Source organism: Lynx canadensis, chromosome D3, assembly GCF_007474595.2.
Source record: "Lynx canadensis isolate LIC74 chromosome D3, mLynCan4.pri.v2, whole genome shotgun sequence".
NCBI classification, from domain to species: Eukaryota; Metazoa; Chordata; class Mammalia; order Carnivora; family Felidae; genus Lynx; species Lynx canadensis.
The window spans coordinates 68,375,250-68,377,049 of record NC_044314.2 but is presented as its reverse complement, the minus strand read 5'-3'; the positions used below and the strand labels follow the sequence as shown (position 1 = coordinate 68,377,049).

The following is a 1,800-nucleotide window of genomic DNA, read 5'->3' as shown; positions in this document are numbered from 1 at the left end:
AGAGTCTTGACCTCTCTGAGCCTCTGCATCCCTGGCTGTAACGATAACCGTGACGGATACAGGGTTTGGTAAGCGCTTAATCGTATGCGAGGCGCGGGTGTGGAGAGTGCTGTGTGAATTACTGCGTGTAACCCGCATGACAGCTCCATGAAACACAGGCCGTTATAGCTTCTTTTCACAGCTGAGGAGGGCCCTCCCAGGCCGGACAGTGGCAGCCCCGGGCAAGGCCCATGGCAGCCCGAGCAGACTCAGCTGTCTCTCTGTCCACACCCAGGGGGCCCCTCTATGTTACTTCTCTTCGCCCCGCTCACACTTCACATGCCTGACCCGGTCTCTCCTTCCCTAGGACTCCCAGGAGCACAAGATCTGCCTGTTTGAAGGTGCCAACTTCAAGGGCAACACCATGGAGATCCAGGAGGACGATGTGCCCAGTCTCTGGGTCTATGGCTTCTGTGACCGCGTGGGCAGCGTGAGGGTCTCCAGTGGAACGTAAGCATCTCTCCTGCCAGGCCCGTGGCTTCTGCCTTAAGCACGGAACTCAAAGGCAGTCCCCCTTCTAGAATATAACATCGGGTGCGTAGGAAGGCCACACGGCCCCTCCCCGGTGCTGGGGGCTGGGATTGCACCCACAGAGCATTATTCCCCTGGAGAGTGGACTCATACTCTGATGAATTACATGTCAGTGTGAACAAACCTAGCAATTGCTTGGTTAGCTGTGAATCCCACAGCTAACAGGTAGCGGTGCTGGGATCTGAACGAAAGTATTGCTGATATCAGACTGTGCGTTCGCAACCACTACATGTAAATTCACTTACATACCTAGGAAGCCACTATTTGAAAGGAGGCTCCTCTTTCTTCTGTGCCTCATCGCTAACCAGTCCCCAAAACCTATTCTCATCCCTTTGATCCTGTTGTGTGAGCCCCACGTCACCACCATCGGTGGGATGTGCACTGATCTCCCTACCACCCAAGCACACGAAGTACTTTAGGTACATTTTTCCACGTGGCCCCCTAATAGCTTTCCAGAAGGGGAAACTGAGGTCTTTTACAGAGGTGGAGTTACTGGCCAAAGCCAATAGGAAGCCCCAAGAAGGGGCAAAGCCAGGACAGAGGAGCCGCGCCCGCTTCCTGTGACCAAAGCCCATGAGGGATGGAGAACAGATTGGAGGGATGGGGGGAGCTGGTCCTGGCAGGGATCTGGGTGCCAGGCAGTGAGGCTGACCATCTCCACCCTGTCCTCCTTACTTCCTTTCCAGCTGGGTCGGCTATCAATATCCCGGCTACCGCGGGTACCAGTACCTCCTGGAGCCAGGCGAATTCCGGCACTGGAACGAGTGGGGGGCCTTCCAGCCGCAGATGCAGGCCGTGCGTCGCCTGCGTGACAGGCAGTGGCATCGTGAGGGCTGCTTCCCGGTCCTTGCCGCCGAGCCCCCCAAGTGAAGCCATCCACACTCTGCTCTTCTCCCTTGCCCCGCCCCTCCCCCAGACCCGGTTTGCCCACCTTTCCCGTGCAAATAAAAGTTCCTAAAGCCAAATTGTCTCCTGGGTCTGTGCATAAATGTGAGGTTTGGGGTCCCCCATCATTGCCGGCATGTGACTTCCTCTGATAATTACATATACTCGTAATAAACACAACAGGCAAAAGTTCATGACACACGTTCTCTTCAGATCTCTTTTGCACTACTCTAAGTGGCTGGGAGCATAATTATTCCCATTTAACAGGTGAGGAAACTGAGGCTCAGAGAGGGAAAAATGACTTGCCCAAGGTCACACAGCCAAAAATTTGAACCCAGGCTCTCT

General features: G+C 54.9%; 1 protein-coding gene across 1 annotated transcript; it reads left to right on the top strand.

Annotated features, from left to right (window-relative positions):
• Positions 1 to 333: 333 nt before the first annotated feature.
• Positions 334 to 1,535, top strand: CRYBB1 (crystallin beta B1). The gene is made up of 2 exons (XM_032595381.1): positions 334 to 489; positions 1,257 to 1,535. The coding sequence occupies exons 1-2, from the start codon at positions 404 to 406 to the stop codon at positions 1,438 to 1,440; spliced, it is 270 nt and encodes an 89-aa protein (XP_032451272.1). The 5' UTR covers positions 334 to 403; the 3' UTR covers positions 1,441 to 1,535.
• Positions 1,536 to 1,800: the final 265 nt, after the last annotated feature.